The sequence below is a fragment of the Geotrypetes seraphini genome, chromosome 19 (assembly GCF_902459505.1).
Source record: "Geotrypetes seraphini chromosome 19, aGeoSer1.1, whole genome shotgun sequence".
In the NCBI taxonomy this organism is placed as follows: Eukaryota; Metazoa; Chordata; class Amphibia; order Gymnophiona; family Dermophiidae; genus Geotrypetes; species Geotrypetes seraphini.
The window spans coordinates 1297617-1317417 of NC_047102.1; the positions used below are offsets into that span (position 1 = coordinate 1297617).

The window sequence follows — 19801 nt, forward strand, 5'->3', positions numbered from 1 at the left end:
GCTTTAAGGCTTCCCATGTCACTCAACTGTTCAGGCTTCCCCAAACTGGCTCTGCCCATGTGTCAAAGTCGGGATTATGGAATTGGCCAACAGTGACTTGAATGGTCTTTAGCCTCAAGAATTTCAACAGGGACTCACAATCCTTTTCCTGGGTGGCGACTTCTAAAATGTAACCCAGCATTGTGTATTTGTAGTTAGGATTAATTTGTCCTCCAACCTGCTAAGGTCCTTCTGCAGGTCCTCAGTCTGTGAATAATTGTGTGCTGATCACCTCCCTCACTGTTCTCTTTTCCAGATCAGTAATGAATATGTCAACAGCACTAGTCCCAGCTCAGATCCCAGAGACACTTGATCTCCATTTCAGAAAGTGATCATTAAAAGGGTGGAAGGAATTAAAGAGAGAATGTAATATATTAGATTTTTTTTGAGGTATAAATAAACACGTAGATAAGATGTAGCAAGTTGGCCAATTTTCAGAAGACATTTAATAAAGTCCCTCAGGAGAGACTCATCAGAAAATTAAAAAGGCATGGGATCGAAGGCAGTGTCTTACAATGAATTGATAACTGGTTAAAAGATAGGAAACAGAGAGCACTTTCTGAAATGGAGATCAAGTGTCTCTGGGATCTGAGCTGGGACTAGTGCTGTTGACATGAGCAAAACAGGTCGGGTCAGACTCCCAGGTTTGGCTGAATATGAAGCTAATTTAAGCTAAGTACTAAGCATTTTATATTTATGCATTTAGATATTGGATATTTAGTCCATATTTATTAAACAAATACTATAAACTAGATAAAAATCACTTTAAGCGCAATAATATGGATGGCCAATGATGAGGCACCACGTAATGCTTCCCGCGGTTATGAGATTATACAGCGGAGGAGTGGTGGGGCTGAGGCTTCCTTGAGTGATATAAAATATTATCTATCCAGAACCTAACAGTTTGGACAGTTCAATAAATAGAGGCTGGATAAAGAAAGTGTTCAACATATTGCCATTGTTGGTGGTCTGTTATAAACAAAGCATACGTCAACAGGAACAAACATCTTAAGTATGTGTTCTCCCATACTCTACACAAGCATTTCGAATCAAGCGGATTATTAAGGCACAGTGGAATATTTTAAACTTCCATCCAGAATTCCACACCTTTCCTAGATTCGCTTATGCAAAGGGTCCCAACTTAAAACAGAAGTTGGTGAGATCACAATTCATGAGGCCATCATCTGCCACTAACAAGCAAGGAACACACCAGCCATGTAATAGATGCAGGACATGTGAGCAGAGTAGGACCTTCCAGATTGGGTGTGCAAGAAGTCTACCCGAATAAACATGGTCCGCAATTCCCAACATGTGGTTTACATTGTTCGGTGCCCGTGTGACATGTATTATGTGGGATACACTATTCGGAATGTAATAACACAGATCAAGGAACACATCAGCAGGATCTGTTCGGCAACACAGGAAGCCCTTCTTGTAGCCCATTGGCATAATAGTTCTCATACAGTGGAGGAGTTGTGGTTTTCGATATTAGATACCACCAGTACTGTGAGAGGAGGAGACATTGCCCATTTGCTATGGCAGAAAGACCAGCAGTGGATACACACTCTGAATACTCACCCAAACAGACTCAATAATGAGATTTTCTTTGATCATATCTATTCAAACCCCTTTTTTTCAACAGTATTTGTGGGAAGTTCTTTCTTCTTTTCTGTGGGGTATTTGTGGGAAGTTTTCAGCATTTTTGACATTTAAATCGTGATGTCATCACGTTCGAACGTCACTTATGTGACCTTTTTCAAGTGGAGAATGGGCGGCGTCCTTTGTCAGCAATGATAGACCATTTTTTCTGGTATGTATGATTTTTCTTTCCCTTCCAGGTTGCCTGAAGTGATTTTATTAAAGTAAATTACCAGTTTTGAATCAAGTTAAATATTTGACTCTCTTTTGTTTACAGAAATGCCAATCACCTGATATGCCGTTTCACAGCAAGTTGTTTGCTGGCAGGTCTTTATGAAGCCAGTGAAGCACTTTGGAATCCCAAACTCGGGTCTCCTGAAGCAGATATTGAAACGGGGCCACGCTTAAGGTAAGTGATGGTATTTTCGCTTGCTAGTTACACTCTAAGGCATTAAATGCTAAATATCAGGTGTAGAAAAATAGAAAAGAGAAATTGATTGAAGAAGCATAAATATATGCTATGACTGGATTAAGAAGCTTGCATGCAGTGCTTTCATTGTATGCTAACAGATCTCATGCGGGAAATCCTGAAAACCCTGGAGGAGGGACTTTGACACCCCTGTCCTAAGGGGCCCGGGTCCTTTTCGACTTTTTCGCAAATCTTTAAAAACTATTCTGTCTGCTAAATGCTTTGGAAATCAACCAAAATAGAGCTTGACTCGGTTAACAGTAACTAAAAGAAATACAAAAATATAAAAGAGAAATAACAAACTCAAAGAATATTAATGTGAATGAAGACCCGGTATACAAAACTAAGTTTTAGTTTAGTTTAAATCCATCATTAAGGAAGTAAAGGAACGGAGAGAGGACGTGGCAAGACTTTGACGCCTCATGAACCATTTCATTGATGTACCTCTCATTCTCACGGATGCTTCTAAGATTTCCAGCAGTGGGGGAGAAGAGGCTGTGCTGAGGGAAGACAGCTGGACTCAGATTACGGGACAATGCAAGACTAGAACTTTGACTCCACCCGCCCTTGAACTGAAGAACCGATATGCTGGAAGTGGAGGAGATGAGAGCATCCTGGGGAGAGGAAGGACCAAAGCTTGCAATCCCAAAATTGCTGGATCCATGACCACTAGGAGGCATAGGGTAGTGGTGGTTAGTGATTCCCTTCTGAGGGGTACAGAAGCAGACCAGACATGATGTTCCAGGAGGTATGCTGTCTACTTGGTGCCAAAATCCAAGATGTTATGGAGAGATTGCCAAGACTCATCAAGCCTGATGACTATTATCCAATGCTGCTCATCCACGTTAGCACTAATAATACTGTTGGGTACCCCTGTGAATGTATCAAAAGTGACTTTGTGGCTCTGGAAGAAAAAGTGAAGCAGTCAGGTGCAGAGGTGGTATTCTTGTCCATCTTCCCTGTCGAGTGTAAAGACCAGGGCAGAGAAACTCACATCCTGGAGATGAATGCAAGGCTACATGGATAGTGTCGTCGAGAGCGTTTTTGCTTCCCAGACAATGGGATGATTTTCCAATAACTGCTGAGCAGGGATGGTATACATCTATCAAAGAAGGGAAGAAGTGTCTTCGGCAGCAGGCTGGCTAATCTACTGAAGAGGGCTTTAAACTAGAAGTGATGGGGCAGGGTGATCAAAGCCCCAGGGTGAGTATAAGCTCTCAGGTAAGTAAATCACTGAATACCTGTACATGGATGGGAAAGGGGGCAATGTATAGAAAGCAGTATGTACTAATACTTGAAGTATGGGAAACAAGATTTTGGATCTAAAAGCTGTGATGGAGGAAGATGAGGATGCTTCGATTCTCAAAAGTAGTAGCTGAGAAGGTAAAGAATAAGGATCGCAGAAAGAGGAAGACATATAAAAATTTGTATCTTGAAAAGTTAAGAGAAGCTGGTCAAGCAGTCAGGAAGGCAAAGATACGAGTGGAAAAAAAGTAGCTGACACGGTAAAATGGGAAGAAAAGACATTTTCATTTGATAGGAAGAAGTGAAAAAGTGGCTTTGTAAGAGTCAAAGGTGAAGGGGAGGAATATGTAGAAGCTGATAAAGAAAAGGCTGAATTGCTTAACAAATATTTATGTTCTGTGTTCACAGCTGAAGCACCAGGAACAGGACCGCAGAACACAAATGCAAATAGGGATGGAGGAATGGTAGACCCTGATCGATTTTCAGAGGATTGTGTTTGTGAGGAGTTAGCTAATTTAAAGGTAGACAAAGTGATGGGGCAGGATGGTGCACATCCGAGGGTGCTGAAAGAACTTAGGGAAGTTCTGATGGCTTCGTTGACTGGCCTTTTCAGTGCTTTTCTAGAGTCGGGAGTGGTACCAGAGGACTAGAGAAAGGCAGATGTGGTCCCTCTCTGCAAAAGTGGATTTAGGAAGAAGGAGGGAGTTACAGGCCAGTAAGTCTGATTTTTGTGGAAAGCAATTTAAGGGAAATGATTTTAAAACAGAGAAATTGGTGGATTACAGGACCAGAGGCAACATGGATTCACTAGAAATCTGATCAATTTCTTTGACAAGGTGACCACAGAATTGGATAGATGTGGTGTATTTAGATTTTTGTAACTTTGTCTTTTTAATTCTCTTTCCTGTTGGTATCTGTTCTGATAAAGGACCAGTTCAGGCTGGGCAACTCTGTCTTCTAATACCTTTCTTACGTTTTTCATGCTAAACTTCTGCCTTTTTGCTCAAAGGGTGGACATAAGTGTGATCTTCATGCTGGCAAATCTTGCCAAATATGCTTAAACTCCACTTTTGCTACCTTCAGAAGAGGGAGCATTTCAACATCCCTTAGATAGGTCAATATATAAAACAATATAAATAAATGAGTCAGTTTTCTGCAGCCTCAAATATGGACACATAGCATCAGATTCAAATCTGTTGTTAAAGTGTTTTGAAAGGAACCATAAGAAAAGTTCAGATCCCTAATAGTGAATCAATTTGCTTCCTCTTTCAACATTCTCTTGGGTTTTTGATTTTGAAGGATGTCCCGATCTCTCCTCATTTTAGCCACTTGTTAACCGTCTTCATGGTTATTACAGCATCACCATAAACTAATTTTAATATTTCCTGCATTTCTTTAGCACTTTTTGCAGTTTTGAAACAAAAATTCATCTTGTTTAAAACACACCTTCTCTCAACCGTAGCTCACAACCGACTGACTAAACAAGTTCAAACTTGTCACACACTATTACTAAACTTTGACGCACCACTTCCCTGCCTTTCCATTGGATGGCACTCGGCAGCAGCATTTATCATATTTTCAAATGCTTCACAATAACACTTAGATCTCCCCCTTTTCAATAACAGCTCAGGGGGAATTACATTCAAGTACAGTGGGTATTTTCATGTCTCAAGACGGCTCACAATCGAAGTTTGCACCTGAGGCAATTGATTGTTCAATGACTTGTCCACAATAACAAGGAGATTTGAACCTCTTGCTCTAGTAGGCTACTCCTTCATTCCATCATGATGAAAATTTGGATCAATATTAAGTAATACCAAGTCTTTACCTGCAGAATGATACTGGGATCTTCTTCAGCAGAAGCGACAAAAAGATCATGGTGACAGACGACTCCTTCTGCGAGGAAATACTTCAACAACAAATTGGAGTACATGTTGTATTTATCTTCTTCTGTCAAAATAAACACATTTACTGAGGGTTACTGCCTGAGATTCACTACATCCTAAAAGTGGTCTTCAACATCAAAATTTAAAGGTAAAGAAAGAATTTTAATTTACTGATTAACTCACAGGAATAATCGATAAACATAAAGGGGCAAATTCTATAAACAACATCCCGATTGTGGGTAGCGGTAGGTGTCCTCCCGCTGTCTAACCAGCCAGTTGGGACGCCAGAGGCAGGCCGCCTACACTATAAGCGTGTTCATCTTTTTCAAAGTTGCTGTTTCCTAGAGAGCTCAGGTAGAGGTTGAAGAGGACTGGCAATAGGGTCTTTGAAAGTAATAGAGCAATATAATAATATCTCATATAACTTCTGCTGTGAATTGGCCCAAGAACCCAGAAACTAATATTACCATTCAAAGTGGGCTCTTGCATCTTTTCAAGAGTCTGAATCAAACCCAGTTTCCCTGGTTCTCAAGCTGCTTCACTATTTCTATATTATTGCCTCTTAAGGTCTCTGATCTCTGTATTTCCTCTGAATATCTACTTATTGTATTTCGCTGAATGTCCAGCTCTCTTGATTGTAAACCGCCTAGAAGTCGCAAGATTGTGGCGGTATAGAAGAATAAAGTTGTTATTATTATTATTAACCATTAGGCTACTTCTCTACTAACCAGTTAGTGGTAAGATAATATGTCTTAATTAGGGATGCATATTTAACACATTAAATCAGGCCTGCACAACTTTGGCCCTCGCCAGGCCAGGTTTTCAGGATTTCCCAAATGAATATGCATGAGATCAACATGCATACAATGGAAGCAGTGCAGGCAAATAGATCTCATGCAAATTCACTGGGGAAATCCCGAAAACCCGACTAGAATCGGCCCTCGAGGGCCGGAGTTGTGCAGGCCTGCATTAAATGTTTAAGATGTGTTAAAATACTTTAATGCACATTAATGCAGGTCCTTCTTCCTCACCCACAATGATCCCCTACCTCCTCGATCCACCTCTCGTTCACCTGCTGCCACAGCAGTCTGGCATCTCTCTTGAGTTCCTCATTTCCCCCTTCCCTCCCTCCCTCTGACCTTCCATACATTGCTGGCAGTGTCAGCTCCAGAGTCTCTCTCTCTCTCTCTCTATCATGTCCTGCCTATGCAAGAATAGGAAGTTACATCAGCTAATGTATCTTCCTGATCCCATGTAGCTGGGACTCACTACAGAGAGAGATATACCGTACTGGAACTGGCCAAGCTTTGCCTTAATCGCTGGCAGTGTTTAGAAGGTCAGAGGGAAGGAAGAGACAAGAAAGCTACTGAACCATGGGGGGAGGGATGAGGAGGGGGAGGGGAAGATTTAAGAGTGCAGGAACATTTTCGAAAAGAGAGAGAGAGGGCACACAGGAAGATTTGTTTGGAGAAAGAGGTACACACAGTGGGGGGGGGGGGGGTGATGTCTAAGAGGGCTAGATGCTAGAAATAGAGGATGAAATAAAAAAGAGAGATTGTGAAAGGCGAGGGAGGAGAGAAATAGTGATCACGGAGTGGTGGGGAGAGGGAAGGGAAGGAAAAGAGAAGGGAAGAGAGAGTGCCCAGGGAAGGAAAAGGATGATGGTGCCCATGAATGGAGGGGAAGAGAAGAGATGGAAACTAGACAGATTTTAAGAGAAGGAAGAAAAGTTAATTATGAAAGATGGATTTAGAGCAGGAAATAAAGAGGAGAAAAAAAAAGAGTGAATAGACAGAAGGCCCTGGAAATAGAAGCTCAAAGCACAGGGAAGCGGAACGAGATGATAAAATCACCAGACAACAAGGGTAAGATAAATTATTTTATTTTTATTTTAGTAAAAGGGGGGGAGGGGGGGTTTAAATGAACACGAGTAGAAAAAAACAGCTCCTACCATCTCACTTGTAGAGAGACAACTGAGGTATTGGAGGACAGCCCAGAAGGATGGAAGGCGGAACAAAATAATGCTAATGAAGCTCCCTACAAGAATTCTTGCACGAAGTGACTGTTGAACCAAAACCGTGTTTCTGTAAGACAACTGAATTGAAATGTGTCAGTTTTGAGAATTTACATAGCTGCTATCTATATATTGCACTGTACAGGAGGAAATGTGAAGGGCGCTTTATGCTATTAATAGTCAATTTTTAATCGATGTACAGTCCTAGTCTTAATTGTTGACCATGTTGATAACTATGCTCCTTAGTCTGCCGAAGTTTGCTACTAGTTCCTGGATTCTATATACAGTGTCTAAATTAGCGCACCACTGAGATACGAGGGTAAATCAAAAAGTAACTAATATAAGTGAGCAATTGAACATATCACTTTTCCATATATAGTCCCCAAGCAAGATGATGCATTTTTTTGCATCATTCAACTAGCTTCTGCATTCATGCTTTGTCTTTTGTTCTCTAGGTCATAGTGATGCACCCATGTCTCGTTGATGGTGACAATTCTCTCCAGAATACTCAGATCTTCTTCCTATTGTCTCAGGAACTGGGTCGCAATCTTTATACGCTGTTGCTTGTGCAGATCAGTAGGCTGTTTGGGAAACCATTATGTATCCCAAGTCATCATGCGTTATGGCAGATGCAGATTCATAGCTGATATCCAAATTTGCAGCCAACTTGAGACACCGTTATCCGTCGATCTTCTCTACTCAAGGCATCCACCCTGTCAATGTGCTCTTGTGTGTACAATGTTGATGAGTGACCAGAACAACCTTCATCTGTTGCACCTGTTCTGCCCGCTTTAAACCTTTTTACCCACTCATAAACTATGCCCATACTGAGTCAATATCGAACAGTGAATTTCCACAGGTTTCATTTCCTCTGCTCAAAGAAAATGCACTAGTGCATGCTATTCTTTGATGGGGCAATCTTGCAATGGAGCATCTATGTTTCTGACCTAGCTCTGTTCAGGTTATTGTATAATTTAACAATTGCCTCTAATTTTTGATTTGGCCTTGTATATTGCCTTCAGCTCATCACCCTAGCCAGCAGTTTAACCATCCCCCACCCTGGCATCCTGTTTGTCTTTCTTGATTGCAGGGACTGTCTCCTTCGTGACCCTATACAGAGCTGCTTATGTCTGGTAGCGCTCTAAAAACAATAGTAGCAACAATAATATATATGTACAAATTGGCTAATGAACTCTTAACCATGTGAATTGCCATTCTTTAAATCTACACGCTGTGTGCTAGTCCACATTATGGTGTCTAACTGTAACAGCACATATTTCAAAAGGGGGCATTCTGAAAATTTGTGCGTGTAGTCAGTGGCATAACGAGGGTGAGAGGCGCCGTTTCCTGCCCTCCCCTGTACCTCTTTTAACTCCCACAGAATGAGGAGTATCACCAACTCTCTGCCCACGTTGGCATCAGCTCTCCCTCTGACATCACTTCCTAGGAAGTGACATCAGGAGAGCCGCCATTGGCGTGAGCAGCAGACTGTTGTTGCTGCTTGTACCAGCAAAGAGATACAGGTACAGTGGAGGGGAAATGAAGGCGTGCATGGGGGGGGGGGGCAGAGAGCGGTGCCAGCTCCCAGGACGGACCACCCTCCCTCCCCTCACTTATGAAATTTTTTATACTGGGTTCCTTATAATTATATCCTATACTTTCTCTGGGGGTTCTTTTTCCTAATTTATCTTTTACAGAAGTATTGCTTTCCTCCAAGGCATTTAGTTTAGATTGTGAGCCCAATTGGGACAGAGAGGAGAGTTTTAATGTGCCTATTATTTTAAATTTGTTAACCGCCTTGATCTGACAAAATTGTTATGAAATGCGGTATAACAAATAAACTAATTACTAAGCCACTGTGTGTAGTTATAGTGCACTAGCATTTATACTAGGCTTAAGTCTAGCATCTGCAGTTAGGTGCAGTAATTGGTGCTGTGCCCTTTACAGAATAGTACTTGGCACCCACCATTTCTTCAATCTGCTCCAGGGCAGTGCTACCCTGTGTTTAAACTGTAAAATCAATCCACCGAAACCTGTTGCCAGTGCCATCTAGTGGTTTGCTATATTATCACAATTGCTTGCATTCAAACTGCCCCACTTTCTAGCTAAAAAGACAACACAGGAGCATTTCAGGAGCATGCTTCACATGCTTTTTCCACTTGTTTTTAAACTTGTTAATAAAGCCTAAAAGGTTGACTGGCTTCTTAAGCCTTTAATTACTTAGGTGAAGACAAGTCCATCTTTTCAACTGTGATTATTGTTCTCTCTACTTTCAAAATCCATGGGTTCTCTCTGAGTGCTAAACTACAATTTTCAACTCTTACAAAAAAAAAAACAAAAAAACCACAAAACAGGAAGGCTTTTTAAAAAATCTATAAACACTTCCAGCTAGCAGTTTCAACTGTCAGAAACATAGTTGAGAAATAGAAGTAAAGAGAAGATCTGGAACAACAAGAAAAATTTCAGCTGGAACTGCCAGAAAACTGGTCAGATTTGTAAAACAGAATCCCAAAGTTTAGCTAACACTTTCATAGTTATCCACAAGTTGCTCTACAGCAATACACAGCAATGATTCATGGTGCTCAAATGTCCCAAATTGCTGGAGCAACTGATTGCAACTTACTCTGAACTTGGAGTAGAAAGACGACTAATGAAATCTCCCAATGGAGTAGGTCAGGTAGCACTGCATATAAATTCATTAGGTTGTTGAATTCATAGCATGCAACACTTTACATGGCACAGTTTGGATTGGATTTGTATTTTAGTTTTTAATTTATAGCTTTCTTATATAATGCAAATCTAAGCAGTTTACAACATACATACAGAAACTATATCAACATTAATACATAACACTTCTCAAAACATTCACAAATATATATTCAATGTTTTACACCTGACGTATCTAAAATATTTTTTGTGAAAACAAATATGTTTTTAAAGATTTTCTAAAAGTACTCAGAGACTCATTCAATCTCAGTTTCTTTGGGAGTGCATTGCATAACTGGGCTCCCACATCTCAAGTCTTATTTGTTTAAAATCAAGCAACGCCTGATTACTTGACCATAGAGGACATCCTGGTATATGAACCTTTAAGGTTATAGACAATCAAAGTGGTTCATAAAGAATTTTAAAGATCAACATCAAAATCTTAAATTGGATACGCCAATAAATAGGCAACTAGTGCAATTGTTTAAGAGTCGGCATAATATGCCCCTATAAAGGGCTCCCCAAAATTAACCTAGGGGCAGCATTTTGAGCTATTTAGCTCTTAAATCTTTTTTGGCCAATCCAACTAACAATGAGTTACAGTAATCACAAAGCGGATATACTGTATATAGGACTGTATGACTGTTTGAAAATTGACCAGACTCAACAATTCCTTCAAAAGTTGCAACAGAATAATTCCTGAATAACTGATTTTAACATACAACTTCATAGATATTGAAGAGTCAAGAAATACGCCAAGTTCAAGGCAAGTTGGTATTGTCCTGTCCAGCTTTAGAGTTTATTCAAATTTGCCATACGGCCTCCAGTGACAAGCATGTCCAAGCAGGAACTACGTGCTTCAACAGGAAAGATCTAGCACTCACTCTGAGAACTACAGCAAAATCTAAATTGCATCTGATGAGTTGCAAAATCTAAATTGCAGGTGAAGTGTCTTACCCAAGGTCACAAAGCAAGAAGGGAAAGCTGGTTTCCCTGATTCTCAGCTTCGTGCTCTTACTAGGCTCTTCCTTCCTCAAAGAGAAACCTTTTCATTGACCTCATCCGAAAAGACACTGTCCAAGACTGCAAAAGGAAAGCTTATTTGAAAGACTCTGCTTTGGACTGAAAAACAAAAATGGTCCCCCATGAGATACATTTGGAGTAAAAAGGGTGAAACACTGGAAGAAAATCCAACGCTCAGATGCTCGGATATTGCTACATTATCTTTTCTGTGTACTTGCTATTTTGTAAACATACAGACTTGTGGAAAACCTTCTACTGTGTATGTAAACTTGTAACCCGTTCTGGGCTAGAAATCTGACTAAATAAAACAAGAGTGAAAAATCTTCTGATGATCTCACTCGGAATCTTTTGTTGTTTATTTAGGCTTGATATACTGCCAAATCAATATGGGCGAAGGAGGGGTACAAAAATACATGCATAAGTCTGTCGGGGACTGGTTGTTTGAATGCTTGTTGCGTTTCCATCAGATAGTAAAAATCAGGGAGGCAAAGTATTAGAGAGCACCCCAAATACCAAACGCCTTGCCTTCTAGTGCAGCACTGAAAGGATGACGTGTGTCTGTGGAAAGCCATTACAAACAGTACAGGTTGACTTGTTAAAGTCAATGCATCTGTAAGAATCTTTCACTTCTTCAATTTGTCACACAGAGAATTGCTTTTTATTGATTCATTTCTAGGTCACTAAACTTTTGTTGTATTCAAAAGATCTAAAGTGCACTCCTACAGGATAGCATGCATTGGAACCAAGCTTTGTAGATGTACGTTGCTCTTGAAAGCTGGAGAAACAGTACTTGAATAATAAAACTTTCACACAAGGTATAGTAGCAGTGAAGCACCAGATAAACGGTGTAAGAAGGATGAGCCAAAAGCTTAAACTCAAAACCACTGTCCGTTAAATGTTGTGAAGGAAATTCAGCCAGTGAGCGCATACTTGTTTACAAACTGCTGGTTCACATTAGAAATGATCAAGATATGAACAAATTATTTATGTTCTCGAGTTCCCACCTGACCACTACCAGGATGAGGATGATTTCTTGCAGAGGAAGGAATTCAAGTCAGTCAAGCTCCTGGCCGACTGTTTTAGCTGCCATTTTCATCTTTACTACTACTAGGAATTATTTCTATAGTGCTACCAGACGCAGGCAGCGCTGTACGGAGACACAAAAAAAGACAGACCCTGCTCCAAAGAGCTTACAATCTAAACAGACAAGACAGACAAACAGGATGTCATGGATACAGTTAAGGGTTGAAGGCTATATCAAAAGGGTGGGTTTTCAGTCTGCTTTTAAACAAGGGAAGGGGTTTGCGGACAAACTCAGGTCATTTATTCCAGGCCTAGGGGGCAGCTAGATGACAGGAGCGAAGTCTGGAATTGGCAGGGGAGGAGAAGGGTGACGTTAAGAGTGACTTATCTGAGGAACGGAGTTCGCTGGGAACTTTATGGTACAACACTAACCTCTTTACTGGGAGAGGATTTATTTATTAAACAAATGTCTATTCCGCATTATCACTTTGAGTTCTATCAAATCAAGTGCACATGTTACAAATATTGTGACTCACTATCCAAACAACGGCAAGCATTAAAGTTAAAACTTTTGAAAGGTTGGATTCAATGCAACTCATTTATTCAAAAATCAGAACTTTCAAACATAGACCTCAGCCGTGATACCCAGGATTGGCAAAGTTCAGCATCCCCTTGGGATTTACAACTGAAGACTGGGACACATCCGCAGTGCAAGAGGTCATGACCCATTTGGGGCCTCAATCAAGAGTCTGGGAAACCCTCATCTAAGCTAATCCATAACTGCTACAAATATTTATGTTCAAATCTGTTTTATTATGAATACAAAACAATAAAGAAGACAACAAGGTCAAAGGAATTAACTTCCGACAATACAAAAGTTGTCGCGTTGTTTTGGTAGAAACCCCCACCCTCCCGAATCCTACCCAAGCAGCAATAACCCCCCAAACAAAATACCCCCCTTTCCCATGAAGCGTACAGAAAACAACCAACAAAACTCTAATATGCCAAAGGCCCGTGCTCTGGTGGCCCTTGGCAGCCGCAGTAAGAAGGCTCCCCCCAACAAACAAACAAAACAAAACAACAAGTGCCTGCGGTAACCGATCCCGGGAGTGAGCGCGATGGACCTCAACAAGGCTAAGCAAGAGGATTCAAAGGGAGACTGCGACTTCGAGGAAATAAGGAATCCAAATAGACTCCCCACACCGGAGACCAACCGCCTCTGACTCGGAAACAAATGCATTTGCGGGCAAGAAGACACACCAAAATATTTAAACATCTCTTTTCATATTCTTGCTAACATCTAGGGCTGCAACTGAATATACAAACACCGTAATAGACTTAGCAGACATTTAGCTACACTGCATGATGGTGAACTTTGACAGTTTATGATTCAAACAATTATATTTTGCAAATCATTGTTTGTATATCTCTTCGGATTACCTTTCTCAACTTAAGAAGGTGATAAAATCAATTCTATTGACACCAGAAAGGAATCCTCAAGAGACAGGCTACATTACATGCCTAACAGAAATAGTAGGCTAATTAAAATACTTCAAACTGTTTTAAGGTTTAGCTTCAACAAGTGCAGTCTTGTTTTAACTATTTTCTTTCACTTGTAAAGGTTTGCCATCATTTTCCTCTGAGTAGGCAGAGCACAGACATATAGGACCAACGTTCACTTTAACTATGTCTTGAAAAGTAAATTTATCCTCTGGGTATTTCAAACAGGTATAAGGACTATTAAACAATTATATTGCTCTTAAGCAATTATTGTTTTAAATCATTTTCACACCTTCCTATAATATCCTTACAACCCTGGGAAAAGTAATGCTAGCAAGAGAATACACCAGCCCCCCTCCCCCCCTCCCTTTTGACAAAACAGTAGCACAGTTCTTAGCACTGGCCGTGGCGGTAACAGCTCCGATGCTCATAGGAATTCTATGGCTGGCGCTAAAAACCGTGTAAATGCCAAAATCAAGATAAAAATGTCTTCCAGTCATGCAATGATGACACCTAGAGATCAAATTCACTGTATAAAAATGTTACCTAGTGCATAGCTCCAGCCAGGATAGTCTAGGCGGAGTAGAAAAGATGGGAAAACATGCTTGGTTAGTTGTGAGTGAGAGTCACGCAACTGCTGGGTAATACCATGACACTAATGAACCTCATTCCAAAGCCAGAAGATGTGATCTCGGTCTCTCAAATTTACTGCCATAGTACTGTACTTGCAATTTCCATCTCAAGTACGTACTTGAAAATTCCTTTAGCATCCAAAACATTTTCTTGCTCTCGGACTGCACTTCTTGGTATTTGAGGATTTTTTCTCTCTACACACAACTCAAAGAGAAATTGTTTGCGTTTAACGCTTCTATGATCAAAGCTGTTCTGGTGTTTTTCACCATCAGATCTGGTTTTCTTTAATCCAGTTTTTTATCAGTTGACCATAACATCTTTACTCACCATAATTCTCCTAGGTTCATGATCCCAGTATTTTTCTGGTATACAAACTTCCAAAACATGAGATGTACCACCTTATTATAACAGCTCTTTCTTATGGAATCTACAAAATGACTTATACAGCAACCATCTCATCCATAATCCACTGTCCTGAACTGTAACTATGACTCATTCATCCTTAGGTTTCAATTCAAACCAGTCCCAGTTTTGACCAATGCATGGTTCTTGAAGTAGCACTTTGTATTTCCTGCTATAGCTATGCATTTGCTGATCTAATTCCTTGAAGAACTTTTTTCCCCAATTCCTTTGCAAATTCTGTCTTCTTTCCTTTTGAGACTGATAGAAGCTTAATCATTCCTTCTATTCGTTGAGATGCTTGTCCAGGTTTAATGATGGAGATATATTCTGGATGGTTACGTTTATTTTGTGTTAATTAAACATTCTACTCTTCTCCTTAGTTTTTGAGTACCTATTTCAATTCCTTTGAACCAAAGCAGTCAAATTCTCTCATACTTCAAGTTCTCCTGCCTTTGCTTCAAAACCTTAATGGGTTCATCCCCAATTTACCTGTTGCATATTTTGTGTTCCCAGGCACCACTTGCACACATAGTGCCTCTATCTATTTGCCTTCCCTTCCCTGAAGGGCTGTGTCTACAACACTGGCAAATGGAATAAATGTCTAACCACCCTCATTACAAGGGCTCCCTCCTACCAATTCTTCAGGAAATCCATTAAAACCTATCTCTTTGATAAATTTTTCTGACTCCATCCCACCTTGTTATATGACTGAATTACCAGTTGTATCTCTGACATATTTCCGGTTATACCTATCCTCTCTCGGCTTACTAATGTAATCAAACTTTGTTACCAATGTACTTGATAATATTTTCTGTAACATCGCTGTATATGTACAGTCTCTTTAAACCACTCTGAACTACTTGTGGTATTGCGGTATACAAATAAAGTTATTATTATTACTCTCTCAGGTACAATGGTAGCTATTTGCCAAGATGTCACAAATGAAGTAAGGCCATGACTAGAAGAATGGAGAAACCACATAAAGCAGTTTAAGAAAATCAAATCACTGGCTATAGGTTGCTGATCCAAGATGGTATCAAGGACAGATGCTTGATGCATAGCTCTCCCTCAACGTTGGCCTTTTAAACCCGCTTTCCGTTACCTGAGTTTTCTTGCTGGACAAAGTTTCTTTCGCGTATTGCTTACAACCACATTAATGTGGGGAAGCAGAAGGGAGCTGCCTGGCCAAATCCTCCAATGTCTGTGAGTTCCAGATACAGATGACAACGGACGCGAGAATAACGTGCAAAACGAAATAGACACGCCTGACCTCAGGAGGAACGCCGAACTCTACGACAAGCCTTAGTTCAGATCGGATTTCTCTTAGCCCGATCCAGGGGCAGGCTCCTCTCCAACCCGGAAGAGACAGCCCTGTGGAGAGAGAGGCAATATAGTCTGCCCAAGAAGAGATGCAGCTGTTAAGCCCTGGAGGAGCAGTGGGAGGAGAGTTGCTGGCTGAGAGGGATCCCGCTGGAGCCCAGACATCGACAATCAACCTGAAGGCTGGAGAAACTTCATCTCCCGTGAGTAGTAACGACCATTTTGGAGAGTTGATTGAGCCTGTCACTGTCAATATGGACAAACTGTGGAGAGCTATCATAATCATGGACTCCAATCTCAAAAAGGCAGTATCTATGGTAAGATCTGATTGTGCTTCTATCAACTCCCAGGTGAAATGTTGGAAGAACAAAGTGAGAATATAAAGAGACATGAAGAACAGATTAATCAAATTAAAACTTTAGAAGTGGAGATTATTAAAGAAAGAGCCTTTATTCAGAAAAAATAGGAACATATGGAGCATAAAAAGAGAAGGTATTAATAAAGTCTCTTTCAGATATCTACGAACCATTTCAGTCGCTGGTATTATTGGGGATTTAGGAAAATTTAACAGCCTCTACCACCGATAATTAGGGCTGAGTATATTTCTCTGGGGAATAAACAAGATAGTTCCACCTGCACTGAAGTAGTGGGAATATAAAGGAGTGGAATGAGTTGGACTAACTTTCTGGAGAATTCACTGGAAAGAACTAGTGACATTTGCTTTGGAGTTTGATAGAGATTTAATTCTTTAAACTTACTTATGATACATTTTTCGGTTCGATGATTCGATTGTTTCCAGATATATCTCAAGTGACACAGAAGAGAAGAAAAGATTTCTTGGCATATAGACCAAGGGTCCAAGCCTTGGGAGCATCCTTTGTATTGAAATTTCCAGCAAAATGCTGTGTTAGAAGGGAAACATTTCCTTTTTTTTTTTTTTTTTTCTGAAACAATTGTTGGAATTTATTGTAGCTAAAAGGGGGGGGGGAGGGGGAGGGGGAGGGAAGTGATGATTGATTCAATAGCATTGTCCGCAGTTTAATGAACCGGCTGTCGGGTTTTTGTTCACCAAAGCCGTCCTTTTGGTTAATGTATATTTCTTTATTTTTCCTTGTTCTTGGATCATGCAATTAGTGGACTAAATAATCAACTACACATTCTTAGTATGTTCTGTGACACATAGTGGATTTTTGTATTCAAGTAATATTTGCTTGTCTATATTTTGAAATTCAATAAAAAATAAAAACATAAGAAAACCAAACTAATGAATTAGCAATAACGTTAAAAGATAATTGGTATATATTTTATTAGTTCCTCTAGATACATATGCAATACTATTCATTTTTCTAATACAAAATTATATGCCTATAAACTGCCTACAACTCTAATTAATGAGGATTTAGCAGGATGTAAGGTTGCACAAAATACAATGATAGACTCAGTGCACATACCATGAGAGTACATGTTACCACTCTACAGAATATGAGCCAATGAATTCATTAAGTTCCTAAATTAATGAATCATCAAGAACCCACAAACAATGAAAATAAACTAATTCCAAAATCCACTGCTACCCGGGCAGGATTAACCAATAGGCCATGTAGGCACGTGCCTAGGGCCCGAAATGGTCAGGGGGGTCCCATGAAGGAGGGCATCAACATTGTTTTTTTCCAAATGGCGATGGACCCCTCCAGCATTGATCGGCAACGCAGCCCCCCCCCCCTCCCCATCGACGGAAAGTAAGACAAGCAAGCAACGCGGGTAAGAAAGGCAACGGGAACTGTAATTTTGCAAGCGGTGCTGCTTGCCCAAAGCTTCCCTCTGACGCAGTTTCCTGTTTCCGCCTGGGCGCATGGTGGGGTGGGGCGGGGCAGGGGGCCCAGTGTTCTTGTGTGCTTAGGGGCCCTCAACGAATTAATCCTGCCCTGCTGCTACCCTGTTAATTTTTGTATGTGTGTGTAAAGCCCAAATGATGAAGTTATGACTTGTCTTATTATGGTCACATCACTGGAAGATATTATATTTGGGAAGATCGAAGGAACCAGACGAAGAGGGCAACTTGCAATCAGATGGCTGGACACATAAAACCAACCAAGGGGATGAGGCTGGAGGACCTTTCCGGACAAGCACAAACCTGATTTCTTTTTAGACCCACAATTCAAGTTGCTAGGACTCGAACATGAGTTGATGGCACCTAACAACAACAACTTTTCCTCAAATTTGATGCAGTCTCCCAAGGAGAAGTAACCCAGCTTTAATTCTATAATGTCTGAAGCTTCCCAGACCTGTGAAAACTTTACTGATTTTCTGTACTATTAAAAAAGAAGTTACAATTCTGAGAGCATTTACTTTAAAACTCTTGTGCGCACCATCAAAAGAGCACAGACACTATTCTCCCTATCTTTCTTCTGGTACTTCTATAGAAGAAATCAGTACATGTACAGCTTACACATCTCCACCCATCTGCATTCCAACTGGCAAGGAGACAATTCTTAACAAAATGCAGATAAAGGGCAGAGCGGGATTAAAAAGTTCAATACAGAGCAGATAAGAATTGTGTCTGCCTAAACTTGTACACTCATTTATTTCAACGTTATTCTCTTGGCAACCAGTGAACATGCACATGCCCTCTTTCGACTTTTCTCTAATGAATGGAGTGAGAATCATCTTCAACCAGCATCCTGGGGTCTCCTCACCCCTGCCGATTGCAAGCACAGCAATTACATGGTCCTGAATCGGACTCTCCATCTGCAGCCCAACTTATTGATTTGCCCGTGTGCCTTTTTCCTTCGTCCTGGGCAACTTCCTTTTCATCTTGGCTGGTGCTGACTTTGGTTCTGTTTGCCTGGACTTGTCTGGCTGCTCAGATTGTACTTGTGCTAGGCTGCCCTTAACTCCAATTCTGTACATAATTGACAAACAAAACAGCAAACTAATAAGCAACAATACTGGAAGCAGCTGAAACTCTACATAGCCAATACAGAATCACATTGTTTGGAAAATATTAAACATTTTCCTTTAACCATCTTTCAGTCATTACAGAAGATAAAGTTTGATGAAAAACAACAGAATGGAGAAGGGGAAAGAAAGTTAGACATGCCACTGTGCTCATCACCCTAAACGCAGTCCATAGGAATTATCTCACTGTTCCCGTTCATCCTTTCAATAAGTTGTTCTGCATATCTGCTATGTGTGAATTTGTAACTTTGTTGCTATCCTTCCAATGTATTGTATCTCTGTCTGCTATACTCATATTGCCTTATCGGTTGTTCTGTATAATTGCTACGTGGAAATTTGTAACTTTCGTGCTATCCTTTCACTACGTATGTTAAATTGTAACTCGTTCTGGGCTCTTCTGGGAGGATGGGCTAGAAAATCGACTAAACAAATAAAAAAAATAAATAATTTTTTTGTGTTGTTCTATTCTGAGCCTGACTATAACAGACTATGCTCCAGCAGCAAGATTTTCAGTCACTACAGGCTGCAAACTCATGAAAATAGTGCGCATAGCAAGACACTACAGGAAATGATTATTCCTGGGAAGTAGAGCTGCATTTGAGATATACACAAACTCTGTGGGTTGAGATGTTAAAATAAATATATAAATATCATCTATATGACTAACTGACACCCTAAGTAGTTTATAAATAAAATAAACAATGGAATTAATTTGGAGAAAAGTACACGACTTTTGAGTGCTAATTGCCATTATCAGTAGCAGATCCTCTGCTTGATAAGTCGGACATCATCTTTGTATGAGGAAGGTGGAGGCGTTGGAGGGAAAAAAGTGATTTTATCTGTCTGGACTTGGCAGAATCACCTCCATGCTCTCTTGTTATTAGAACATAGGGTGGCAAGACTTAATCCTAAATGCAAAAAACATTTCCTTCAAATTTGGCATCC

At 40.4% G+C, this 19801-nt stretch overlaps 1 protein-coding gene across 1 annotated transcript in view; it reads right to left on the minus strand.

Moving 5' to 3' along the window:
* Positions 1-19801, minus strand: part of ELP4 (elongator acetyltransferase complex subunit 4) — a 141716-nt gene that overhangs the window by 113524 nt on the left and 8391 nt on the right. Inside the window, exon 3 of the mRNA XM_033928281.1 lies at positions 5220-5341. Coding sequence (XP_033784172.1) covers positions 5220-5341 — 122 coding nt within the window. The remainder of the gene's footprint in view (positions 1-5219; positions 5342-19801) is intronic.